Here is a 23624-nt window from a genome sequence, read left to right on the forward strand (position 1 = left end):
GTGTACAAAATTGAGGGGCCTAGATAGAGCAGACAGATAGGACCAGTTTCCCCTAGCAGTGAGGTCAGTTACCAGGGGGCACAGATTTAAGGTGATTGGTAGAAGAATTAGAGTGGATGTGAGGAAAGACGTTTTCACCCAGAGGGTGGTGGGTGTCTGGAATTCGCTGCCTGGATTGTTAGTGGAGGCAGTAACCCTCAACTCATTTTAAAGGTACCTGGACCTGCACCTGAAGTGCTGTAACCTGCAAGGCTATGGACCAGGTGCTAGAAAGTGGGATTAGATTGGACGGCTAGTTTTTTTTCAGCCATGCAGATGCTATGGGCTGAATGGCCTCTTTCTGTGCCATAACTTTTCTATGGTTCTATAAACCATCAGCTTGGTCATAAGGGTCAGCTTGGTGTTAACCCATGTGCGTTTTGCAAATTGATGGCAGCTGCTTTCCCTGTGTATATCGAGCTCTGCATCAAGGGACAGATTGTCTGTCACCGTGGACCTAAGGTAGCAGAATTTGCTAACTACTTCCAGTGTGGTGTTATTTAGTGTGATCAGGGGCGGAGATACAACACCTTGTCCCATGACCACAGTTCTCTTGATGCTTATAGTCAAGGAGAACAGGTTACAGGTATGGAAAAGACTGTCCATGAGCCTTTGTAACTGAGCTTCAGTTTGAGTGACTAGCGCAGTATCATCAGCTTAGAGGAGTTCTCTGATCAGGGTGTGAAATGTTTTTGTCTTTGCTTTCAGTTTTGACAGATTGTAGAGCTTGCCATCTGACGTCGTATGTAAGTAGACTCCTTCCATATCTGTAGGGAAAGCAAGGGTCAGGAGCATGGAGAAAAAGATGCCAGGCAGCGTGGGGGCTCGGACACAACCCTGTTTTACTTCACTCCATAACTGTCGGAAATGGAGCCGTCAAACTGTACAGTGCAGTGCATGTTGTCATGGAAGGAGCGGATGAGACTGAGGAGCTGTCGTTGTCAGCCAATTTTTCCCAAAATCTTGTGGAGCCCTGCTCTGCTGACAGTGTTGAATGCCTTAGTGAGATCTAAGAAAGTAAGTTAAAGGGGTATACTCTGTTCTTTGAACTTCACTTGTAGCTGGTGTATGGAGAAGATCATATCCACAGTAGATCTGCTGGCATGGAAACCTCACTGTGTTTCCAGGTACATTCCTATGTACCGCAGTGAAAATATCAACCAGACTAATATATATTCTCTGCAGCTTGAAAAATCAGCTCAAAGTACCTAAACTTTAACTCTGTACAAGAAAGAATCCAATAATTGTCAATCCATCAGGAGCTGAATTTCCTGTAAGTTAATACCTTGCACTAAAATCATTGTAAAAATAATACATTTACTCCTCTTGCCTCCACCCATCCTGAGTAAGTCAAGCTGCGATATCGTGCCACTTTAGATTCCATTCCACAGGAGCTGTAATCACTTATCACTGACCAGGATGGCAAGACAATTCTGATAAAGTGCATATTTGCATACGAAGCTAGGATTTGACTATTTGAAAAAAATCATAACACGTAAACTGGGAATGTTGAGAGGAAACTTTTATGGAAGAATAAAAACGATAATATATTGAATCAGGAAAAGCTGTCAGATGTAGTTTGTGCATGGGTGAGCTATATGAACCAGAATAGTCCCAAGTTTGACCCCTAGTCTGTACTGAGCTATCCGATCTCAGATGGGTTGATGTAAGGACACTGGGAAGCATTTTTTGTCTATGATGGATTGGCAGTTATTGGATTCTTCCTTGTACACACAGAGTGAAACCTAGGTACTGTGAGCTGACTTTTCAAGCTACAGAGGCTATATTGTTATGGACAGGTGGGAAATGGCATGGCAAGTTTTCACTGACCACCTCTCAACTGACCACAGATAGTGTTTTTGTTTAAATTAATGTTTCATTCTCTGTTTTGTTTCGCCACATAAACCAACAGTGATACATTTTCTCATGAGTTTAAAACAGAAGATTACATATTTATTAAACAATAATCACCTGAAATGTTCACAACAGCACCCACACACACAATCACACTCTCATGCATACTTAAGAAAAGGTAGATAGAAGGTAAAGAGGCGTTAAGAGTTTGTGCAAAAGTACTGTTTTCAGGAAAACACCTGTGGGATCCTCTTAGAAGATAAGTTTTAAAGTTGCAGGCCTGTTAGCTGGTCAGTTTGCCCTTGCTGGGTTACTGTAGTCTCTTGGCAGATAACACTTCAGTTTGAAGATGGTGCTGGTATCTCTTAGTTCAATTTTCACAGGTGGAGGAGTTGTTCAAAGGGCACTCTCTCATTTCTCTGCTGCAGTTGGTTGCCAACTCATCTTAGCAGGGTTCAAATGTCTAAGCTGGAATTGATCTCTATCTCTCTCTCTCTCTCTCTCTTTCTCTCTCAGCCTTGTGCTGGAATTAAAGATGGCTTTCGATGTTCTTTCTGTGGCTAGAGATCCAAGACTGATCTTGATGATTGATCTCAAAAAAGGTTACTTTTAAAGGTAAATTCATAAAGTTTTAGTTTTTCCCACATGACTTTAGGCTTTTGGTTCCATTGGGGCTGTACAATGGCTTCTGATCTCAGCCCATTTTGATAAGATGAAGGATGTTCACACCTTACTGTAGTGAGTGTCGTTGGAGATGTAGAGTCTGAGTGTCTTTGTTTCAGTTTGTTTTGTGGATAGCTCATATTGTGTGTGTGTGTATGATGAGCTGTCTCATTTCAGTGCAGAAAGGGTTAATGAGTTTTAGTTCTTAGCAGACATGGAGATATATTTTAGTGCAGGAAATGGTATTTGTCATGTGACTGTGTCCTCCATCTTGTTAAATGCAGAAATGTACCAGTGTTTTTTTTTATAACTCCACTTTCGTTTTGTATTTTCATCGCTGCACTTTTGGTGAGCATGACAATATATTACAGTCTGGTTGTTATGGACAGATTGGTGATGGTGTGGCATGTTTCCCCTGTTCACCTCCCAGCTGACCACAGACAGTGTTTTTGTGATAGTGTTTCAACCCCTGAGCTTTACTTGGCAAGTAGACTGTGACAGGTTTTCTTGTAGGTTTAAAACAGAGGATTAACTATTTATGAAACAATATTCATTCCCCGAAATGTTCGCAACACCACTCACGCACTCATTTACTCTCACATACACTCTCAAGAGAAGAGAGAAAGATGGTAAAGGGTAAGAGTGCAAGGTATAAAAGTCTGTTTTCAGGAAAAATCTGTGGGATCCTCTCGGAAGGTGAATTTAACAGCTGCAGGCCTGGTTGCTGGTTGTCTGGTAATTGCTGGGCTGTTGTAGCCTTCTGGTAGTCCTCTTCAGGTTGAAGATGGTGCTGATGGCTTAGTTCAATTCTCACAGGTAGAAAAATAGTGTTTACAAAGGCACTGCCTTGTCTCTGTTGTAGCTGGCTTCCAACTTGTCTCAGCGGGCTTGGATTGTGTTGGCTGGAACTGATCTCTCGCTCGCTCTCTCTCTCTCTTTCTCTTTTTCTTTCTCTCTCTGTGCCTTGCTGGAATTCAAGATGGCTTTAGAAGTTTTTCTGTGTGGCTGAGGAGAGACTAATCTGATCTTGCTGTCTGAAGTTCTGTACTGGCAAGACACCCCACTTTGTTCCTCAAAACGATTACCTTTTAAGGTCTACTTACAAGTGTTAGCTCTGTCCATGTGACTTTAGGTTTCAGTTCTTGCTGGCCTGCACAATGGTCTTTCGATGGCCCCATTTTGAGGATATGAGGGCAGTTCATATCCCATTGTAGTAAAGGTTAGTTGGAGACGAAAAGCATGGGTAAGGCCTTTGTCTTAGTTTGTTTGAGTATAGCTCACATCCATATGTCTGATTATCTGTCTTATTTCCATGTAGATGAAGTTGATTGGTTTTCGGTCTTAGTATGAGTCATGACATGTCCTCCATTTTGTTGACAGCCAATGTCTCAATCTTTTAAATTTTTCAAAGTTTTATAACTTGTCAGTTTGTTTCTGTATTTTCATTGGTAAATTCTCATGAGCATGACAGTACATAGGAGAAATGTGCATAGCTCAGGCAGGTCTTGGTGCGGGGTGTTTGTTGCCATTGTAGGTTGATGGGGCCTGTTTAGCATATTTGGACAGATCAATGGGTCACCCAAATTCCATTCAAATCAAAACATCCTCAGGATATTGTCAACTTTCTAGATTCGATTGCCAGCTGTATCTGTCTTCAAAATTAGTCAGATTTGTGAGATGTAGCTCATTTGACAGACAGCTCAGTGGTGAGGAGCTGCAGGTTGTGGATTAATATTTGGATGTCTGCATTTTGCTCACTGGTCAGTCAGAAGCTGTCAGTGGTGCATGCTTGGCCAAAAGACTCTGGTAGTAAGCAACCACATAAATAAGCAAGCATTCAATCATTTCCAGATTAATGCAGGAAATGCAATTTTTTGATATTTCAAAGAGATTAGTAAAAGTTTTCTTACTGTAAGTATGCTGCTTGTATCCGTTTTATGTTCAATAAATTTGTCCAATGGTTTATAACATAAGCCATGATCTTATAGTAGCTTCCATTTTTTGAAATTCAGGAGATCCTGTGGCAGCATGTGATGATCCAGTAAGCTGAGTTCTTGGCTTGACTCATCCATTTATTTAGAATGCGCTGCCTGAGAGTGTGCTGGAGGCAGATTCAATCATAAGAAAATTTTTCAAAAGAAAATTGGATAAGCACTGAAGATTTAAAAAAAAAATTGCAGGGCAGTGGGGAAAGGGCTGGGGAGTGGGACCAGCTGATTTGCTCTTTCAGGGAGCTGGCAAGGACATGACTGGCCGAATGGCCACCTTCTGTGCTGTACCTATTCTGTGATTCTTTGATTAGACAGGGACAAGGCATGCTGCATGGCAATTGAGGTCTGCTTCAGGAGTGGTCAGAGACACTGAAACCAAGAAGAGTATCTAAAGTAAACACTCAGGTGTAACTGATGCTACAAAGAAACTCAGTGGTCATGGATCAGGGAGATGGAAATCAACCAGGATTGAGCTTTACTATGATGCCATCTGCTACTGAATTGTCAATATTTGTTATTGAGGCTTAAACACAAATCGTGGGATCAAAGGCCAGTGAAAAGAATTGCGGTGAAATGAAATTACCTTAAACATGCCACTTTCTCTGATGAATCTAATTATTTTCCTGCGTCTGAATGTTCTAGAGCTGGCTATGATTAGAGGACTATGGGTCAACTCAGTTTTCTTATCTCATTAAATATTTTTAATGACTTCGCCCCATCCTTTTTCCTTCTACTCATGAGAAACACCTCCTTGCAGGTGAAACTAGGAATTTACATGATGGGTACCAAAGGCAAATTGCATTCTTCCACCAAGTAGTATAACAAAATCTCATGCAGAACACCACCAAGGTTGTGAAGAGTAAAAGAAGATTGGATAAATTAGGAAGTTGTATTAGATTATGCCAAGTTTTGAGTTTTAGTAGTTTGAAAGTTATACAGCAAAGCAAGGACTGAAGGATCAAAAACACTGCAGAGCTTTTGATGGGATGGGAAAGAATAATTATGGGACAGTGTGATCTGTCTTAATTTCAACACAGTGAAACCGAGAAGAGCTCTAGAGGAATTAAAGCAGAAAGTTCAGGTGAGCATTGACAATATTGATAAAATAAAATAAGACAACCAGAAAGAGTTCAATGGAAAGAGAAAGGTGATAGGTGTGAGAGGGAGCTATTCAAATGAGCTTCCTTCCTGTTTCATGAAGGAGGGTGAGAGCCTTTATAAATGCAGGAACAGTATTCAAGTCTTGGGTGGACTTGGAGTTTAAGGAGAATTTAGAGTTGCAGAGGGGAAGAATTCAGTCCGGGGGTGTGGAGGTGGAGTTAGTGCGGGGAATGAAACTGACCTTCTTAAAAGTAGCTGCAACAATAGTGGGGGTTCCACTGAAATCAAATGTCAAGAGCTGAAGAAAAGATAAAGAGGTGGCAGTTGTTTTGAATGTGATAATGGAGAGAAGGCTGTGGCAAAAGAGTAGAGGGTGCTGAAAGGTTAAGAAAACTGCAGCAGCCACTTGCCAATGAGCATTCGAGCCAGTGATGAGCAGAATTTATAAGCAATTAGAATTTGGCTCAGGATGTGTTAGACTGATCAAGATTCTAAAGTGCAGCAGGTTTTTTTTTCATGAGACAGTAGAATAGAAGGCAAGATTGAACTAAGATGCAGTCCAAGTTTTGATGGAAACCGAGATAGGAAGCCTTCCAAGCCAACCAAAATAACATCATTTATTTCCCTACATTGAATTCGGGTTCAGAAGAGTGAAATAGCAGTATTTGACGCAAAGAAAAGATGTAAAAAAAGTTAACAACTGATTGATGGCACTAAATAAATGGAACTGTAGAATATGATTTGTTGCAGGATATTCTGCAAGAGGAAAATATAGAACAAGGTCATAAAAGGCTACTGTTGAGAAAAGAGACACAGTGAAAGAATTAGAATTAGTGAAGAGGATAAGGTCTAGGAAATTAGCTGAATTACTGGGCTGATGAAGGATAAGAGAAGGTTGATTGAATTTGAGATAATTAAGAGTAGCCAAGGGTCTGGCATGAATACAAATCTGATCAGTAGAACAGGAGATATAGAGTCATTGCTGATGTTGAATACTCAAGTCATCAAGAATGGTGGTTTTAGCAGCACAGAACTTTACAGTTGATTTATATTTATATATTAGCACTTTTGAATAACTAACCTTTCAGGTTAGAACACATGAATTCAGTGAGATGAGAAAGGAATATTGTTTAGCAGCAGGTATTATAAGTTGGGCTATATGTAGCAGTTAAGGCAAGCAGCAGGGACATCAGAATGAAAATACATGTACCTTCTTGGGATTAGAAGTTGGAGCAGAAAATCTCGAAGGAGGAAAAGTCAGAGTTGAAATTTGGGTTTTGTTGTGAAATAATAATGAGGGTGAATAGTCCAGAAATTAACATGAACCCAATTGAAGCCTGAGGTGATGCTATCATTGTTATAGAAGCACAGGCTTTAGTGACAGCAAGAAGTAACGGTTGCAGCAAGTATGGTACCAGATGTCTCGGAAGTTACAGTGGCTGCACCAGTGTATTGTAGCACAATAAAATATATCATTTTGTGTTGTGAATAGTTGCCAATCACATACATGAACATAATAGATTTAAAAATTAAGGGTGAGAAGGTGGGCTCGGTAGTGCCCATTTTTTGGGTGCTACAAGTGCCCTTAGAAATGCAAAATGGCTTCTGAAGCGCGATTGCACACTTCTCATGTGAAATGCACTGAACGCCAGCTTGGTGCAGACATTAGTGCAGCCGCACAGTGAACATCCACTGGAAGTATGCAGAGTCGGCAGATCATGATGTTTATCAGCATTGTTACAACCAAGTTGGGAGGAGTGCACTGTCCTTTCTAGTTCCACTTCTCCACAGGTCACGACATATATTTAATTTGATTCCCAGTTACTGATACGGTCAATCATGGACTCTATTTTTACCCCAGAATAAAATTCACCAACAAGGTTTCTGAAATAAACAACAAAATTATCAGTTTATTATAAAACAAGTCCTAACCAGTAACAAAGCAACGCATTAACATACAGATTGAAAGTTCCCTTTTTACCTTAGCCCCTCCCACACACACACATAGAGATTTACTCTTCAGAGCTATATCACAAAAAAAAGGAAAAAAAGAATACTTTGGCCAAATACTTGCTAATTCTTGAAGAAAAAAAAGATATGGAAAGATGTTACATGTTCTTTTTTCCAGTCCCAAATACACGTAGGCTGCTGTTACTGGGATATTCCCAGGACAGTTCTTTTCAGGCGACATTGAAGATCAGTTTGGGCAGGCTTTCCAGGAGAAATGCAGCAACAGGGTGTTTTTCTGTTTCTTATACTTGCTTCTCAGGACTTCTTAAAGAGGTGGAAAAACTGGTAGGCTTTTCAAAGAGCTGGAAAAGGCTGTGTTGGGTGTTTGTTCTTGGCAGCTTGATTTTTAACTCCTTTTCCCTTTGTCCCTACCCCAACTGCCTGTCCAAAGCGAAACCAAAAACATCTCCGGAGTCAGGCCTCCTGACTGTAAACCTTGACCTGTCATTTCTCTGTAAACATCTTCCCCAAGTCAAAAATTCCCCCTGCTGGATGTTTATGTGAAAACAACTATCTTCCAGTAACTTGTTTACAAGCCAAGTCCAAAAGATCTTCTGATGACCTCTTTTAAAAAAAAATTCATCTATGGAATCTTTTTTCAATTTTAAAACATAAATCCTCAAAATTTTACAAAAAGTGGAAGCACTCATAACAGCATGTAATGCTGATTTGACACCAGCAATGCCATTTTGGAGCTCAGTGCTCCAGCCAATGTCCTCTCTTAAGCTCGCACAGTTGAATGCGGGTTAAGCAGCAGGAAGGACCCCACCCCCCGCCACCACCAATGCTATTTAAAGGGATCATCAACTACTTACAGGTTAGTTGATTTCTTCTGGCTGTTGCTACAATTCTATATGTTTTGGTGCTTTCCATATGTGTTTCAAATTTCAAAATTTTACAGAGAGTGGTATGGCAGGTGCTGAAGTACTTCTTGCTGACTTCAAGTCTTCTGCATAAACCAATTGCTCGCATACATGGAACTAAAAGAAAAAGTGTGCAAAATACAAAAAATAGTACAGGCAAATGGGAAAGATACAAAGAACAGCAAAGGGTAATAAAGTATAGTAGGAGCTACAAAAAAAAAGTATGAAAAGAAACTTGAATGGGATATCAAAAACAGCATAATTTTATTTTGCAATTACATTAGGAAAAAGTGATATTGTCAATAAAAATAAGGAAATGGTAGACATCTTGAATAAATACTTTGCAGTATTTATAGTTGAGGAAGAGGTCAGCATGGTGGAAATCCCAAAGAAATGAATATTGACTTGGGAACAGGGACTCACCAAAATGAACGTGAGCAATATAAAGAAAATAATGACATGAAAGAGTGACAGATCCCCAGGATCAAATGGTTTCCATTCCAGTGTTTTAAAGAACTAGGTGAGAACATTACTGTAATCTAACTATAAATCTTACAAAGTTCTCTTTATTCGGGCACCATTCCTTTAGATTGGAAAATTTTGCACGCTACTCTTCTATTTAAGAAAGGTGAGAAAGGAAAGCTAGGGAATTATAGAGCTGTTAGCCTAGCATCTGTTGTCGGGAAATTACTAGAGTCATTAATTAAATAGGATGACTGAACATCTTGAAAATTTTCTGATGATCAGAGAGAACCAGCATGGATTTGAAAAGGGTAAGTCATGCCTGATAAAACCTGATTGAACTTTTTGAAGAGGCGACTAAAGTAGTGGACAGAGGAAGGTCTATGGATGTTATTTAAATGAAGTTGCAGATGGTATTCAATAAAGTCCCTTGTAAGAAGCTGCTAGCTAAAGTTGAAGCCAATCGAATTGAAGGCAAATTGTTGACCTGGTTAGTAAATTGGTTTACGGAGACAGAATGTAGCGATAATGAGCAGGTACTCTAATTGGCAGGATATGACTAGTGATGTCCCGCAGGAATCTGTGTTGGGGCCTCAACTATTCATCGTATTTATTGATGACTTAGACGATGGGATAAGAAGCCACATGTTCAAATTTGCTGCTAGCACAAATATAGGTGGCATTGTAGCAGTGTAGATGGCAGCATAAAATTACGAAGAGATATTAATAGATTAAGTGAATGGGCAAAACTGTGGCAAATGGATTTCAGTTCGGGCAAATGTAAGGTTACCTACTTTGCGCCTAAAAAGGGTAGAACAGGGTACTTTATAAATGGGGAAAAGCTAGAAGCAGTGGGGGCCCAAAGAAACTTGGGGGGTCCAGGTACATAGATCATTAAAAGGTCATGAACAGGTGCAGAAAATGATCAAGATGACTAATGCAATGCTGGCCTTTATATCCAGAGGACTAGAGTACAAAGGGTGAGAAGTCATGCTTCAGCTAAACAAAGCACTGGTTCATGGTAGAAGACACTAAAAGCATCTCAATAACAGTAGAAAATCTGAGGGAAAAAGGCAGGGAGGAACTTAAAACAATCAATATCACCAGAGAAAAAGTACTAAGAAGACTAATGGGACTAAAGGCTGACAAGTCCCCTGGACCTGCTGGCCTACGTCCTAGGTTCTTAAAATAAGTGGGCTGAAGCGATACTGGATGCATTAGTTAGTCATAATCTTCCAAAATTCCCTAGATTCTGGCAAGGTCCCAGTGGTTTGGAAAACTGCAATTCAAGAAAGGAGAGAGACAGAAAACAGCAAACTATAGGCCAGTTAGCCTAACATCTGTCATTGGGAAAAAGCTGGAATCCATTATTCAGGAAGTAGTAGCAGGACATTTAGAAAATTGTAATACAATCGAGCAGTGTCAACATGGTTTAGTGAAAGGAAAATCATGTTTGAAAATTTTTTTAGAATTCTATGAGGATGTAACGAGAGTGGATAAAGGGGAACCAGTGGACTTACTATATTTGGATTTCTAAAAGGCATTTGATAAGGTGCCAAGTAAAAGGTTACTGCACAAGATAAGAGCTCATGGTGTTGGGTAATATATTAGCGTGGATAGAGGATTGGCTAGCTAACAGGAAACAGTGACTTGGGATAAATGGGTCATTTTCAGGTTGGCAAATTGTAACTAGTGGGGTGCCACAGGGATCAGTGCTGGGACCTCAGCTGTTTACAATCTATATTAATGACTTGGATGAAATGTATTGTATCCAGATTTGTTGACAATAAAAAGATAGCTGGCAAAGCAAGTTGTGAGGAGGACAACATAAAAATCCGCCAACAAGGTTTCTTTAATAAACAACAAAATTATTAATTTATTATAAAAAGGACTTATTCAATAAAGTTGCAAAGCTTATTAACACACAGTTTGAAATATGAAAGTATAGTTAGCTACTCTTGTAAAATAACCTAACACACACATGCACCCACACACCAGTTAAAGAAATAAATAAAGAAAAATGAAAAAACTGGCTCTGCAGAGATCAACTTAAAAAAAACTTTGGCTAAGTTATTCTCAATTCTTGCAGAAAAAGGGTAAGATATGGAATGTTCCAGATGGCCTTTGGTCTGGCGTCTGGGTACACGTAGACTGCTGTCACTGGGATCTTTCTGGAGCAGTTCTGTTTAGGGGATGTCGAGGAGTAGTCTTGCAGGATTTTCAGGAATTACTGCGTCAGTTTGTCACACTGGATTCTCAGAAGATTTGTCATAACACGTGGCAAAGGATGAGTTGGATGGTTTATCTCTTAGCAGGCGATACACCAACTGACTATTCAAAACAGTCCAAGCCAAAAACTCTTGACAACCATAAGCTTAGACATGTGACTTCTCTGCAAACAACTCCAATAGCCAGCAAAGCTCCATATGTTTATTTTAGCATTTCATTGTCTCTTCCAGTGTGTTTTTTTAAAAATCTAAGTGTCCTTCCAGTAACCTTTTTTTGAAAAAAAAAACAAATCCAGGCATTGCCTCAGTCTTTAAAATGAGCCAATTTTCACAATCTTTTAAACTCGAGTCCTCAAAAAATATTAATAATGGAAACACGTTCATGACAACTTTGGTAGCAAGAACAGAAAAGTGAAATATTATTTAAATGGAGAGAGACTGCAGAATGCTGTGGTACAGAGGAACCTGGATGTCCTTGTCCTTTAGGGGAGGCAGTGACATAGTGGTATTGTCACTGGACTTGTAATCCAGAGACCCAGGGTATGATGGGTTTGAATCCCATCATGGCAGAAGGTGGAACTTGAATTCAATTATTTAAATCTGGAATTAAAAGCTAGTCTAATGATAGCCATGAAACCATTGTGGATTGCTGTAAAAACCCATCTGGTTCACTAATGTCCATTAGGGAAGCATCTCCACTGTCCTTACTTTGTCTGGCCTACATGTGACTCCAGATCCACAGCAATGTGATTGACTCTTAAATGCCCTCTGAATTGGCCTAGCAAGCCACTCAGTTGTATAAAACCACTACAAAGTCGATAAGGAATGAATGAATAAGGACGGACCAGCTAGCATCGACCGAGGCACCGGAAACGAAAGTGGCAAACCCAGCCCTGTCAACCCTGCAAAGTCCTCCTTACCAACATCTGGGGACTTGTGCCAAAGTTGGGAGAGCTGTCTCACAGACTAATCAAACAACAGCCTGACATAGTCATCCCATCCACAAGCATTCATTCCTTTCACCACCAACGCACAGTGGCAGCTGTGTGTACCATCTACAAGATGACTGCAGCAATGCACCAAAGGCTCCTTAGACAGCATGCCCCAAACCTGCAACCTCTACCACTTAGAAAGACAAGGACAGCAGATACATGGGAACACCACCACCTGCAAGTAACCCTCCAAACCACATACCATCCTGACTTGGAACTATATCGCTGTTCCTTCACTGTCGCTGGGTCAAAATCCTGGAACTCCCTTCCTAATGGCACTGTGGGTGCACCTACCCCACATGGACTGCTGCCGTTCAAGAAGGTAGCTCACCACCACCTTCTCTAGGGCAATTAGGGATGGGCGACAAATTCTGGCCTAGCCATGAATGAATTAAAAAAACAGTGAATCATAAAAAGTCAACATGCAGGTACTGTAAGTAATTAGGAAGGCAAATGGAATGTTAACCTTTATTGCAAGGGAGTTGGAGTATAAAAGTAAGGAAGTCTTGCAACAACTACAGGGCATTGGTGAGACTGCACCTAAAGAATTGCGTAGAGTTTTGGATTCCTTATTTAAGAGATATACTTGCATTGGAGGCAATTCAGAGAAGGTTCACTAGGTTGATTTCTGGAATGACGAAGCTGCCTTTATGAGGAAAAGTTGAGCAGGTTGGACCTATACTTACTGGAATTTAGAAGAATGAAAGGAGATCTTATTGAAACATATAAGACTCTGAGGGGGCTTAAACAAGCTTTGAAGCCACAGTCAGTGCACCTAACAGAAATCATAAGAATGTAAGAACTAGGAGCAGGAGTAGGCAATTCAGCCCTTCGAGCCTGCTCTGCCATTTAATACGATCATGGCTGATTTCATCTCGGCCTCAACTCCACTTTCCTGCCCGTTCTCCATAACCCTTCAACCCTTTACTAATTAAAAATCGGTCTATCTCCTCCTTAAATTTACTCAATGTCCCAGCACTCTGGGGTAGTGAATTCCACAGACTCACGACCCTTTGAGAGAAGTAATTTCTCCTCACCTCTGTTTTAAATCTGCTACCCCTTATCCCACAACTATGATTTCTTGGTCTAGATTGCCCCACCAGAGGTAACATCCTCTCTACATCTACTTTGTCAATCCCCTTAATCATCTTATATACATACCTCGATCAGATCTCCTCTCATTGTTCAAAACTCTAGAGAGTAAAGGCCTAAACTGCTCAATCTCTCTTCATAAGACAAATCCCTCATCTCTGGAATCAATCCAGTGAACCTCCTCTGAACTGCCTCCAATGCAACTACATCCCTCCTCAAGTAACGGGACCAAAACTGTACGCAATACTCCAGGTGCGGTCTCACTAATGCCTTCTACAGTTGCAGCAACACTTCCCTACTTTTATACTGTATTCCTTTAGCAATAAATGCCAAACTTCCAATTGCCTTCCTTATTAACTGCTGCACCTGCATACTAGTTTTCAGCGATTCATGCACGGGGACACCCAGATTCCTCTGCACCGAAGCACTCTGAAGTTTCTCTCCATTTAGATAATTTGCCTTCTATTCTTCCGACCAAAATGGATAACCCCACACTTATCCACATTAAACTCCATCTGCCAAATTTTGGCCCATTCACCTAACCTATCCATATCCATTTGTAAATTTCTTATTTCTTTATTGCAACTTACTATCCCACCTATTTTAGTGTCATCTGCAAATTTGGCTACAGTACCTTCTAAACCTGCATCCAAGTCATGAATATAGATTGTAAATAGTGCCACCCCACTAGTTACATCTTGCCAACCAGAAAAGGACCCATTTATCCTGACTCTCTGGTTTCTGTTAGTTAGCCAATCCTCTATCCAAGCTAATAAATTGTCCAACCGCATGTGATCTTACCTTGTGTATTAACTTTTTCAACAAATCATCTGTCCAAAAACAGTTGGTACACGCTCCTCCACTGGTCTTGCAGTATTATGGAGCTTCAAAAGCACAAATATTTTGAAATTTCTGTATTTGAAAATGTCGAACTTTTGAGAATTTTCAATTTTCTAATTGTTTAACATGAATTACTTTTTTAATACTTTTTAAAATAACTATGACTAACATGGATATTTTAATTTACTGTACATCATATGATGTTCACGATACAGTGACTACCATTAACAACACTGCCGGTTATGTACTAAGTCACCCAGTCAACTGGGTAGTTTGTAACTCAGATTCCACAGTATTGGTATGACTATCAACTTTGCTTATTAATGATTTAGCACGCATGAGCCCATGTCACTGCATTTAATTTTTTATACGTAATTCATATTGGCGCTGTTAGTTACTTGTTCACCTTTTATATATGTTTCTTTATATATGTTTCAACAGGTTTCATCTCCCAATTGTAGATAGCATAGGACCAATTGAGCACCTTTTATGAAACAACTAATTCAGTAATAAAAGGTTTCTATGTTTGAAAGACGTAGATTTATCCTGTTTATCTATTCATTCTTTGATGAAAGGATGCTTCATATCCAGTTCCATATGAGAAAGTGAACCTGGATCAGACTAGATTATAATTTCATTTCTTTTTTGTAAGGTCACAGATATTGCAGATGCTATGATACTGAAGCAGCTTTTTGAAAATCTGTTTCAAAATGGTGTTGTTGTTGTCGCCACGTCCAACAGACCACCTGAAGGTGAGACCAATAAGAAATTGTTAAAATACGATAATTGTAATCACTGGTAGTATGGTAGCACAATGGTTGGAGCATGAGCGCAACTTAATTTTTTGCCTTAGTGGCATTTACATTTACAAACATATGAATTAGGAGCAGAAGTAGGCCATTCGGTCACTCTAGCCTGCCCCACCATTCAATAGGATCTTTTCGGGTCTTGAATTCCACAGTCCCATCTACCCCCCCGATAACCTTTGATTCCCTTGCCTAACAAGAATCTATCTACTTCCGTCTTAAAAATATTCAATGACTCCGCCTCCACCACCTTCTGAGGCAGAGTTCCAAAGTCATACAACCCTCTGAGAAAAAAATTTCTCCTCATCTCTGTCCTAAAAGAGCGACCCCTAATTTTAAAATGCTGCCCCCTAGTTCTGGACTCACCCACAAGAGGAAACATCCTTTCCACATCCACCTTGTCAAGACCGTTCAGGATCTTTTATATTTCAATCAAGTCTCCCCTCACTCTTCTAAACTCCAGTGAAAACAAGCCCAGTCTGACCAACTTTTCCTCATAAGAAAACCCGCTCATTCCATGTTATCAATATAGTAAACCTCCTCTGAATTGCCGCCAACGCATTTAAATCCTTGCTTCAGTAAGGAGACCAAAACTGCATATCGTATTCGAGATGTGGTCTCACCAATGCCCTGTATAATTGAAGCATAACATCCTTACTTTTATTTTCAATTCCTCTCTTATTAAGGATAGCATTCCATTAGCCTTCTTTATTACTTGCTGTACCTGCATACTAACTTTTTGTGACTCGTGCATTAGAACACCTAGATCTCTCTGCACCTTGGAATTCTGCAGTAGTTCTCTGTTAAAGTAATGCTCTGATTTTTTATTCTTCCTGCCAAAGTGAACAACTTCACATTTTCCCACATTATACTCCATCTGCCAGATTTTTGCCCTCTCACTCAACCTATCTATGTCGGTCTGCAACCTCTTATATCCTCTTCACAACATACTTTCCTACCTATCTTGTGTCATTTGCAAATTTAGCTACCATGCTATCGCTCCCATCATCTAAATCACTGATATAAATTGTAAAATGTTGAGGCCCCAGCTCAGACCCTTGCAGGACTCCACTCGTCACATCCTGCCAATCATTTATGCATACTCTGTTTTCTGCAAGCCTTCTATCCATGCTGATATGTTACCCCCTACACCACGAACTCCTACTTTGCACAATAACTTTTTATGTGGCACCTTGTCAAATGCCTTCTGGAAATCCAAGTACAGTATGTCAATGGGCTCCCCTTTATCCACAGCACATGTCACTCCTTCAAAGAACTCCAACAAATTGGTTAAACATGATTTCCCTTTCACAAAACCATGCTGACTATTCCCGAGTACCTTGAGTTTTTCTAAGTGCCCGCTACAACCTCCTTAATATCGATTCTAACACCTTCCACGTGACAGACATCAAGCTAAATGGCCCATAGTTACCTTGTCTACTTATTTTCCTTTTCAAGTTAGTATTTGGATCACTTTTCTTTGTATATTCAGCCAATTTAACATGAATCAAAGTTTTTCCACTGTGATAGTGAGCAAATTTTAATATTTAGATGCATAACTACATGATGGAGAAAAAAACCTAGATCAGATTATGTTCTCATCAAGCTTTATTGTATTCAAAAACCTGCAAAAATATTTTCTCTTCTCTTGATAGCAATCTTTTCTGCTTCTGTTAAGAGTAGCCCAGGCAGACCTTGGTGATGATTTACATTCAAGAGCTGTCAAGATTTCCTCCCACATATAAACCCTATCCAATCTTTGTGAACAAGTTTAATAAAATTTTGGCAACATACCTCAACTTATGGACATAAGTGGACTTTAGTAAGGCTTTTGATAAGGTCCTGCATGGAAGATTGGTTAAGAAAGTAAAAGCCCATGGGATCCAGGGTAATTTGGCAAATTGAATTCAAAATTGGCTTAGTGGAAGGAGGCAGAGGGTGATGATTTAGTTTAGTTTAGTTTAGAGATACAGCACTGAAACAGGCCCTTCGGCCCACCAAGTCTGTGCCGACCATCAACCACCCATTTATACTAATCCTACACTAATTCCATATTCCTACCACATCCCCACCTGTCCCTATATTTCCCTACCACCTACCTATACTAGGGGCAATTTATAATGGCCAATTTACCTATCAACCTGCAGATCTTTGGCATGTGGGAGGAAACCAGAGCACCCGGAGGAAACCCACGCAGACACAGGGAGAACTTGCAAACTCCACACAGGCAGTACCCAGAATTGAACCCGGGTCGCTGGAGCTGTGAGGCTGCGGTGCTAACCACTGCGCCACTGTGCCGCCCACAGGGTTATTTTGTGAATGGAGGCTTGTGACCAGTGGGGTACCGCAGGGATCGGTGCTGGGACCCTTGCTGTTTGTAGTGTACATTAATGATATAGACAGGAATATAAAAGGTATGATCAGTAAGTTCGCAGACGACACGAAAATTGGTGGTGTCGTAAATAGTGAGGAGGAAAGCTTTAGACTACAGGATGATGTAGATGGGCTGGTAAGATGGGCGGAGCAGGAGCAAATGGAGTTTAATCCTGAGAAGTGTGAGGTGATGCACTTCGGGAGGACTAACAAGGCAGTGGAATATACAATGGATGGTAGGACTCTAGGGAGTACAGAGGGTCAGAGGGACTCGGGGTGCTTGTCCATAGATCACTGAAGGCAGCAGCACAGGTAGATAAGGTGGTTAGGAAGGCATACGGGATACTTGCCTTTATTAGCTGAGGCATAGAATATAAGAGCAGGGAGGTTATGATGGATAATAAAAGCAAAATACTGCGGATGCTGGAAATCTGAAATAAAAACAAGAAATGCTGGAACCACTCAGCAGGTCTGGCAGCATCTGTGAAAAGAGAAGCAGAGGTTATGATGGAGCTGTATAAAACTCTGGTTAGGCACAGCTGGAGTACTGGTCACCACACAATAGGAAGGATATGACTGCAATGGAGAGGGTGCAGAGGAGATTCACCAGGATGTTGCCTGGGCTGGAGCATTTCAGTTATGAGGACAGACTGGATAGGCTGGGGTTGTTTTCTTATTTATTTATTTAGAGATACAGCACTGAAACAGACCCTTCGGCCCACCGAGTCTGTGCCAACCAACAACCACCCATTTATACTAACCCTGCAGTAATCCCATATTCCCTACCAACTACCTACACTAGGGGCAATTTACAATGGCCAATTTACCTATCAACCCGCAAGTCTTTGGCTGTGGGAGGAAACCAGAGCACCCGGCGAAAACCCACGCGGTCACAGGGAGAACTTGCAAACTCCGCACAGGCAGTACCCAGAATTGAACCCGGGTCCCTGGAGCTGTGAGGCTGCGGTGCTAACCACTGCACCACTGTGCTGCCCCTTAGTAGTTCCTTAGAGCGGAGAAGGCTGAGGAGGGACCTGATTGAGGTATACAAAATTATGAGGGGCATTGATAGGATAGATAGGAAGAAACTTTTTCCCTTAGTGGAGAGGTCAATATTTAGGGGGTATAGATTTAAGCTAAGAGGCAGGAGGTTTAGAGGGGAGTTGAGGAAAAAATTTTTCACCCAGAGGGTGGTTGGAATCTGGAACACACTGCCCGAAGGGGTGGTAGAGGCAGGAACACTCATGACGTTCAAGAAGTATTTAGATGAGCACTTGAAATGCCATAGCATACAAGACTACGGGCCAAGCGCGGGGAAATGGGATTAGTTAGGACGGGTGCTTGAAGGTCGGCGCAGGCGCGTTGGGCCGAAGGGCCTGTTTCTGTGCTGTAAAACTCTGACTCTATAAAGATTTAAGCGTATGTTAACTCTGTAGAGAGTTAGAGAATTCTTGGGGAATACTTGCCTGCCTTAGTTATTGAAGTACCTGCATCTGGGATGGAGCTGGTGGTCAGCATTCCAAGAGTTGCCCCAGTAAAAGGCAGTCAGTTCTGGTCCTAACTATTTTAATAAAAATTGTGCAGCAAGTTGTTAGGACTTTGAGGCCTTAGCTTTCTGTATGGTCTTAATGGCATGTAGGTTTATCAGCATAAACCAGCCCTGAAGGAGGCTGTGTATTTAAGCTATGTAATCTGTTGTCCATGTATTGGCTCTTCTTCGCAATGGATTTTCAAGACGCTTTTAAAATGCACATATTTTTCATTAGATTTTAAGCTGCAGTTTCAAAACCAGAAATGGTTCATTTATCATGATTAAGTGAAGATCTTAAAAATTATTAAAGAGGAGTAGGTTTTGGCATTTAAAACAATTTTCACTTGACAGCTATTACAACATTTAAACCGTTTTATATTTTGATTGAAAGGGTTTGATGCCTCTATTTTTCTTCATGCTCACTCACCTCCCTAAACCATGTGTTATGCGTAAAAGGGAAGGCAGTGGACCATGTACCTCTTTTTATCAGGCTCTAATTTGCCTGCTAAGAGGCTTACAGGCAAAACTACTTCTGATTATTCTGCGTTTTTTCTTCTCCTCCCTTCCATATGGAGAGGCAACAGGATTCTACTTACCACCTCGTCACAACTAACATAAGAATTCGTTGGCATATGGAAATTAAAACTGTATCCTTCACTCCCTTGCAATAAAGTTCTTCTACCTTGATAAAGGTTCGCTGCTGACTAGGTTATTTTGGCTTTTGTGCATGTCCCACCTGGAGACAGTTTTACTGTTAAATGTGATGCTGCTTTATATTGCCCATTCAGCTCTATATATAATAATTGTTCAATACTCTCTGATGTCTTTGTACCTTTTGACTGATAAATCTCACCTGCACTGCTCTATGGTAAGCACATCCAATTGGTTTATGCTATCTTTCTGGTTGCCAGGAACTGATCCCTGTACTCCAAATTTGATCCTGCTCTGCAGCTGGTCTGTTTCTGTACTGCATTCTGTCTGCTCCCAATCTGCACCCACTCTGTGCCTTGCTTAATTCCACTGTGCAGGCTCCGCTCCTGCTCTACAGCACTGTTCGTGTCCCCTCCTACTCTGCATCTTCTACGAGCTAGTGCTTTTGTTTAACCTCCTCCTTTCTTGGTGACCTTCATTGTTAGCATACAATTGTGCAAGTGTTGACCGTTTTTCAGTACCTTTCCTCAAGTACCTACTAATTGTGTGAGTTAGACAGTGAATCTTGGCAGGCTGCTTAGTGCAGACCATCACAGCTGAACCTGATCCTGCTGCCCTGACGCTACAGAACCACACTTCTGGCAGATTGGACTGGACAACAATTGAAATAGAACTTGCTTTTTTTTCTTTGTATTATTAGTTTAAACCATTAATTTTAAAGCATTGTAAAAATATAATGTACCACTCAGTTTTAGTAAAGCACTGGCAAATGGTTATATCCATGAACATTTAATAACTAGAATTTTCTTCCTTTTTCCTCTCCTCATGAGGATGGTGATTCCTTGCTGGCGTACAGTCCTGCAAATCCTGGTTGCCCTCTGTATCTCTCCAAAATGGCTATTCTTCATATGGGAGTGTGTCAGGCTCTTTGTCCACAGTGGATACCACAGCTGAGAGCAATCCTGTCCCACCAGACCCTCATATACAGGCACTTTCCAGCAGGGGTTGGTGGATATTCAAGTGGGAATCCTGACTAATTTTCTGTCATTCTCCTCTTCCCCCTCCCTCTCAAACATAATGGCGCTAAGGCCAATCACTCTCCAGAATGGGATTAACTAATGTAGCATATACTAGGCATCAAACATGAGACCAGGGACTGAGCACAGCTTGACTCTGGTTCACTTCTTTCATCAGGTGATATTATGGTGGGTATGGGGGTAGCCCGGAACATTTTATTTAAGCATTCGAATGGCATTAATGGACCACAGTTCTGAGCTGTTTTGCTTTTTATATTAGAGTTACGACACTTTAGTCAAATAAGAGGATGCTAGTGATGTTTGCAGTTAAAAGCCTGGTTCTTGCCATTAAGCTGTGTTTGTTCTTAAAGAAATGGAATAGTCAGAAGAGCTGAAGAGGCAGATGTTCCAACAGCCATTAACAACTACCTCTATTTAACCATGAAAGTAGTCTAATACATCTAACTTGAATCTGTTCATGTATATTTATTTTAAATGTATTTTGCTGGACAATCCCACTGTGTCTGAACATTGGCACCGTCAGTTATTTATGGTTCTTTTATAAAAATAAAAAGGGTTTTATCTCTCCATTTCAGAGATGACTCATGTCCGGCAGGCTTCAGGGTTTATCTTTTTACCTCAGGTCTATGGACTTTCTTCTGTTGTTCACACTTTAGTTCACATCATAAATATCACTGGTCAATATAAAGAACTCTCTATATTGCTCAAGCAGAAATCAATTTTGTGCCTTTGGTCTTGCTATTATCTGCTATTGTTAGGGGGTGTATTGGCCAAAGTGAAAAAAGAAATGCTATTATCAAGCTAAATAGCAAAGCTAATACCAATTTTCTCTTTCAGACCTCTATAAAAATGGGCTTCAGAGGGCTAACTTTGTGCCATTCATTGCCGTCCTGAAGGTAAAGAAAGTCATGTTTTGATGTTTTCTCTTTCTGACTGTAATATTGATAATCAGGGTTTACACAGGTTCCTTTGATCTTGCCTTCAAGGAGAATGCTACTAATAATTACAGCACCAATGCTGCTAATGGAATTGCTGTTCCAAAAGGAGAATCGAACAATGACAGGTCCTTAGATTTTTGAGTGGGCACATAGCAACTCGATAGCTTGTTTTTTCTTAACTCTGTGACTGCCACAGGCAATCTTTTTTTTAAAAAAGCAAACGGGCAAGTACGTTTTGTTGAGGAATATTGCAGGTGTGATGTCAAGGAGAGAAGTAATTTACTTATCGGTGTAGAAATGCATCTGAATGGAGTTTTGAATCTGCGTGTCCTTTGAGCCACTGCATAAGTACATGCATTCATTCATTCTGTTGTTCCAACGGGTGTTGGAGATTTCTTTTCTGTTAAACCCAGATTGACTAGTGGGTTTGGCATGATTATTAGAGAAATGTTTAACCCTTTCGCTAGCTTATTGGGCTTATATAATTGCTCCAGTTTCTGCTTCACCAGGATCTTAAATCTGTGAATTGTGAAGCGAAACTGAATTTTGTTGGTGCTTAATTTTTGATGAATGAACAAGGCAGGCATAACTCAAATTTTGTAAACCATGAGAGAAATAAAGTGGTGGGCGTGAAATGAGTCTTCTGGCTAGCATTTTCAATTGTATAATTTAACGTCGTAAATACCCCAAAGTCTTTTGTGTCGGGGAAAATGGGTAAGGCGACGGGAAAATGACAGTGGAGCATTAAGAGAACAATTGCGTGAGGTGGCCAGTGGAAATCTTAAATTAAGTTTGTTAACTTATGGAACAGACTGACCCTAATATAATAAAGTCTATTAGTGTTTAAAAAAAAGACCGATCCAAGATTCAACAGATTTTAGAGCTGTAATGCAGTGACACAAGAAAATGGCAGGCAATGTATATCGGTCTAAGCAATACTTGATGGGTTGATTGGTGCTTTCCTTTCCTTATCTTGTATTTTTATTACCGTATTTTTGATATATTTAACATTTTTGTTGTTGCAAGAACATTTGTATCTGTTGAACTGTTTGATTCTTATTCATTGTTTATATTTCTATGATTTCTATACAGATTGCTACCTGTCATTGTGTACAATGAGAGCAGAGCCTGCAAACTAGTACAAAGATTATGACTGCGGTTTGGTGTACGCAGGCTTCCCGACACTTATTCTAGCAGCAATATTTATAAAAGGCTTATTGGCCATCTTCTTCACAGTAAAGCCGAAAAATCCATTACTGGATTGTTTTTCCCGCCCATCCACCTCTTTCCACACACCTTTTACATAAATGATTTAGACTCAGGAATTGAAGGAACGGTGTCAAAAGTTGTAGTTGATAGCAAATTGGTGGGCATAGCCAGTTGGAAGACTGCATCAAAATGCAGGAAGACATAAACAGGCTTGTAGAATGGTGGATAAATGACATAAAATTCCATATTGCAGTGAGGTGTTGGATCAATAGTGCAAACAAAATAGTGGGGTTTATTTCCAGAGGAATAAAACTGAAAAATAAGGAGGTAAATCTAAGTCTATGTAGAACCTTGGTTAGATTACACCGAGTACTGTGAATAGTTCTGGTCTCCATACTAGAGCGTAAGATAAAGCAGAAAAAGGATGCAAATGACTGATGTCAGGTGGATAATACAGTTGAGAACAAGGCTGAATATAGAAAATTCAAAGGGAAGTGAAGAAAGAAATGAGAAGTAAAGAGAAAGTATGAAAATAGACTGGCATCTAGCATAAAAGGGAATCCAAAAGTCTTCTATAGACAAATGAATGGTAAACCATAGAAAAGTTACGGCATGGAAGGAGGCCATTCAGCCCATCGGTCTGCGCCAGCTGTAAAAAACTAGTCGACCAATCTAATCCCACCTTCCAGTACATGGTCCATAGCCTTGCAGGTTACAGCACTTCAGGTGCATGTCTAGGTACCTTTTGAGGGTTTCTGCCTCCACCACCAATCTGGGCAGTGAAATCCAGATACCCACCATCCCCTGGGTGAAAACGTTTTTCCTTATTTCTAGTATAAGTTCGGCCTCAGCTGGAGTATTGCGTCCAGTTCTGGGCACTGCACTTTAGGAAAGACATGAGGGCATTAGAGAGAGTACAGAAAAGATTCACGAGAATGGTTCCC

The 23624-nt window shown here is 40.5% G+C and overlaps 1 protein-coding gene across 2 annotated transcripts in view; it reads left to right on the plus strand.

The window, feature by feature from the left end:
• Positions 1-23624, plus strand: part of afg1lb (AFG1 like ATPase b) — a 215575-nt gene that overhangs the window by 85866 nt on the left and 106085 nt on the right. For both annotated transcript variants that reach the window (XM_068027166.1, XM_068027167.1), the window contains 2 exons: positions 14788-14887; positions 21371-21429. In XM_068027166.1, the coding sequence (XP_067883267.1) occupies positions 14788-14887; positions 21371-21429 (159 nt within the window). The remainder of the gene's footprint in view (positions 1-14787; positions 14888-21370; positions 21430-23624) is intronic.

The sequence above is a fragment of the Heterodontus francisci genome, chromosome 3 (genome assembly GCF_036365525.1).
Source record: "Heterodontus francisci isolate sHetFra1 chromosome 3, sHetFra1.hap1, whole genome shotgun sequence".
Classification (NCBI taxonomy): Eukaryota; Metazoa; Chordata; class Chondrichthyes; order Heterodontiformes; family Heterodontidae; genus Heterodontus; species Heterodontus francisci.